Source organism: Odocoileus virginianus, unplaced genomic scaffold (assembly GCF_023699985.2).
Source record: "Odocoileus virginianus isolate 20LAN1187 ecotype Illinois unplaced genomic scaffold, Ovbor_1.2 Unplaced_Scaffold_33, whole genome shotgun sequence".
NCBI lineage: Eukaryota > Metazoa > Chordata > Mammalia > Artiodactyla > Cervidae > Odocoileus > Odocoileus virginianus.
The window spans coordinates 306569-310906 of record NW_027224295.1 but is presented as its reverse complement, the minus strand read 5'-3'; the positions used below and the strand labels follow the sequence as shown (position 1 = coordinate 310906).

Sequence of the window (4338 nt, the reverse complement as noted above, 5' to 3'; positions counted from 1 at the left end):
GACCCTCAATCCCATGAGAAATTGAAAAGGATAATAATAAACTCAAAATCTCTATACTTTTCCTGATACAAACCTCCTGTAGCCTTTAAGTAGATAAATAGATGGATATTTAGATGTGGCTCAAATGCTCAGTCATGACTGACTCTGTGATCCCTTGGACTGTACCCCACTAGGCTCCTCTGTTAATTGAATTCTCCCTGCAAGAATACTGGAGTGGGCTCGCCGAGACTCGCTGCCGCCGCCGCAGCCGCAGGAGTAGCCGCCGCCAGAGCCGCGCGCAGCCATGGCCGAGAACCCCGGCTTGGAGAACCACCGCATCAAGAGCTTCAAGAATAAGGGCCGAGATGTGGAGACAATGCGAAGACACAGAAATGAAGTGACAGTTGAATTGCGAAAGAACAAAAGAGATGAACACTTACTGAAAAAAAGAAATGTTCCCCAAGAGGAAAGTTTAGAAGATTCAGATGTTGATGCTGATTTTAAAGCACAAAATGTAACACTAGAAGCTATATTGCAGAATGCCACAAGTGATAACCCAGTGGTCCAGTTGAGTGCTGTCCAGGCTGCAAGAAAGCTTTTATCCAGTGACAGAAATCCACCAATTGATGACCTAATAAAATCTGGGATTTTACCAATTCTAGTGAAATGTCTAGAAAGGGATGATAATCCTTCATTACAGTTTGAAGCTGCATGGGCATTAACTAATATAGCATCAGGAACCTCTGCACAGACTCAAGCTGTTGTACAGTCTAATGCCGTACCTCTTTTTCTAAGACTTCTCCATTCACCACATCAGAATGTTTGTGAACAAGCAGTATGGGCTTTGGGAAACATTATAGGTGATGGTCCTCAATGTAGAGATTATGTCATATCACTGGGAGTTGTCAAACCTCTTCTGTCCTTCATCAATCCCTCCATTCCCATCACCTTCCTTCGGAACGTCACATGGGTCATTGTCAATCTCTGCAGGAATAAGGACCCCCCACCGCCTATGGAGACAGTTCAGGAGATTTTGCCAGCGTTATGTGTCCTCATATACCATACAGATATAAACATTCTCGTGGACACTGTTTGGGCACTGTCGTACCTGACAGATGGAGGTAATGAGCAGATACAGATGGTTATTGATTCAGGGGTTGTGCCGTTTCTTGTGCCCCTTCTGAGCCACCAGGAAGTAAAAGTTCAAACAGCAGCACTCAGAGCAGTTGGCAACATAGTGACAGGTACAGATGAACAGACCCAGGTTGTTCTCAACTGCGATGTCCTGTCACACTTCCCAAACCTCCTATCACACCCAAAAGAGAAGATAAATAAGGAAGCAGTGTGGTTCCTTTCCAACATTACAGCAGGCAACCAGCAACAAGTTCAAGCTGTAATAGATGCTGGATTAATTCCTATGATTATTCATCAGCTTGCCAAGGGGGACTTTGGAACACAAAAAGAAGCTGCTTGGGCTATTAGCAACTTGACGATAAGTGGCAGAAAAGATCAAGTTGAATACCTTGTACAGCAGAATGTAATACCACCATTCTGTAATTTATTGTCAGTAAAAGATTCTCAAGTTGTTCAGGTGGTTCTGGATGGTCTGAAAAACATTCTGATAATGGCTGGTGATGAAGCAAGCACAATAGCTGAAATAATAGAAGAATGTGGAGGTTTGGAGAAAATTGAAGTTTTACAGCAACATGAAAATGAAGACATATATAAATTAGCATTTGAAATCATAGATCAGTATTTCTCTGGTGATGATATTGATGAAGATCCTAGCCTCATTCCCGAAGCAACACAAGGAGGTACCTACAACTTTGACCCAACAGCCAACCTTCAAACAAAAGAATTCAATTTTTAAAGTCAGTTGAGTGCAGCATCTATCCCACATTGAATACGAAGCACCACCAGATGGCTACCAAAACGACAAGAGCAACAGCAACTATCGAAGGCTCCAAGACATACATGCCTCTTTGTTTTGATGCTTCTGAAGCAAGCCATGTCTCAGTCACTTTGCAGTTGCCAAAAGTCACTATCCACATGGACTGTAAATGCATATGCATGATTTCCTAAACTGTTTTAGAATTCTCCTTAACAATCTCGACTACCCTACTTTCCCCCGTTCCCCTGGTGCCACACGCTGACATCTGCAGTCTCCAGTTTAGAATATTCCGTAGTGGTGGCATGTCAGCTGCCCACTTGATACTCCTTTGGAAAATGGTGCGCTGTGGATCAAGACACTTTGGTATGACACATACACGCGTTGGAAGACTTTAAAGAGGTGCAGTCTGATCTGAGCCTCCATCATTGTCCTCCACAAACATATTTTCATACTCTTTATGTGGAAGAATAGATTTTAAAAGTACAAGCCAAATGATTTTCATTGGTGGAACTGACACAAACAAAAAGTAACTTAAAAAAAAAGAAACTTGGTTATTGATTAAACAGATAAGTTCTAAAAAACTGTGCTTCATCTACCAGTAATTGATGTGTTTGTTATCTGCCTCAGAAGCCAGGGTTGGAGGAAGGACTTTAGCTATGGATGGTAACGCTTTCGCCATTATACCTAATTTTTGAGAACAGCAAGCCCTATTTGACCACTCACTTCAGCCTGTGTGTTCCTGCTGTTTTGAAGTAATCAAATGCTGTGCATGGTATTTTACCTGAGCTGCAACCTGTTACGGACTTGAACTTCTGTTTAAGTTGAAAGCAAGAATCCCTGACCATAAAGAAAAATAAACAAATAAATAAAACCAAAAAAACACAAAGGTCTAAAGTACCCATTGGTGATATTAAAAAAGAAAACCTTGCTTTCAGCTTTCAGGAGTTAATATTTTTCATTTTAAATTGATAATTGGATATGGTTGATTTATATTGGGTTTAAACTGTGGAGCTTTCATGTTTACTGTAATTTAGTCTTAAAATATTTTTTACTTAGTAACCAGTGCTTTTGATAATGTGGTTGGCAACAAACCAGCAACTATCTAGAAGTGTCATAAAACTTCATTCTTTGAGTATTGGGAAGTTCATTCAGATCCTACTCTAAAAGCATATTCACATATAAAAAGATTCAGACAAGGATCTGCCTACAGGAATAATCTGCAGTTATTTAATATAAATCTGATTTGCAGTGATCTTCAAGTAATTCTGAAAAATCTGGTATTACTGTGTAAAGTCATTGCTTTTGGTAAATTGTCTGACCCAGTTATTAATGAAAGAATATGGATTTGAAATTTTTTAAACTGAACAGTTTGTGCTGTCACAGGAATGGTTTTGTTGCTATTGTTTACTGGGTATAATTTCCCAACGCGTTGATGTGAAGGGATAGGAAATCGAAACTAATTTAGTTATCCGATGGGAGGGGGTGTATTTACTGTGATGAAGATGAGACACATGCCATCAGAGCTTTGTGAATCAGCGGGGGTGTTTTCACTGATAAACAACACATAGCAGGTGTGCATTCATTACAAATATATGTATCTGCCAAGGTGGAGCCACTTTAAAGAGTGAGTTTTGTCTTGTATCTAAAGTGGATACAAGCGTATGTTTAAAATGCAAGATTTTTACTTGCTAGAGAATCTGTTTTAATATAGTGGTTTGGCCTCTGATTATTTATAGGTTTTATAAATTTTAGAATCAATTTCTCTTTAAGGTGGCTCAGACTTTTCAACTCTTGTGCACATAAAATTGAGTTGAAGTTCATTGTGCCTTTTTTTCTTTATCCAAATTTTGAGTTAAAGCTTCATGTGGTAACTGCATCCTGTTCAGACACCATGGTCTAAATTTTTGAAACTGTGTGGTGTTCACTAAAAGTAGGAGTAATAAAGTCAAAGCTAATTAAGGTCACAAACTTCGGTGAAACCCTTAAAGTCCAAATCTTCTTGATATTGTGAATTATACCCCTTCCAGTTTACTTCCTTCTGGACTCCCCATAGTTACTGACAGTTACCTTTTAAATTTTGCACACGTTGAGACTGAATTGGGCCTCTACTGTGCCGACTCCTATTTCCTCTTGTGTTTTAAGTGCAAACTAACATAAGTGAACATTAGCATCAAGTAGTGCAGACGTCCGTGTGCATTGGCTTGATCCAGTTTGTTGTGACCTATCGGTTTGGAATTGGAATTGCATCATTTCGTAGACAAAGGAAACTAAGTATATTGCTGCACTTTTACGTTTTCAAAACAGTGTTGAAAATTTGCATTGTTTTTATTTTTTTTAAACTCAGTTAAAAAAGACTAAAACGTTCTTTCAAAAGAGGCATCTAAATGTGTTCCTAATTTTGTATATGGGCTTAGGTTTTGTAACCAATAAAAAAGCTGCTATCAAATATGAAAAAAAAAAAAAAAGAA

At 38.9% G+C, this 4338-nt stretch overlaps 1 protein-coding gene across 1 annotated transcript; it reads left to right on the top strand.

The window, feature by feature from the left end:
• Positions 1 to 224: 224 nt before the first annotated feature.
• LOC139033689 (importin subunit alpha-4) lies at positions 225 to 4338 on the top strand. The gene has a single exon (XM_070463138.1). The coding sequence runs from the start codon at positions 284 to 286 to the stop codon at positions 1847 to 1849; it is 1566 nt and encodes a 521-aa protein (XP_070319239.1). The 5' UTR covers positions 225 to 283; the 3' UTR covers positions 1850 to 4338.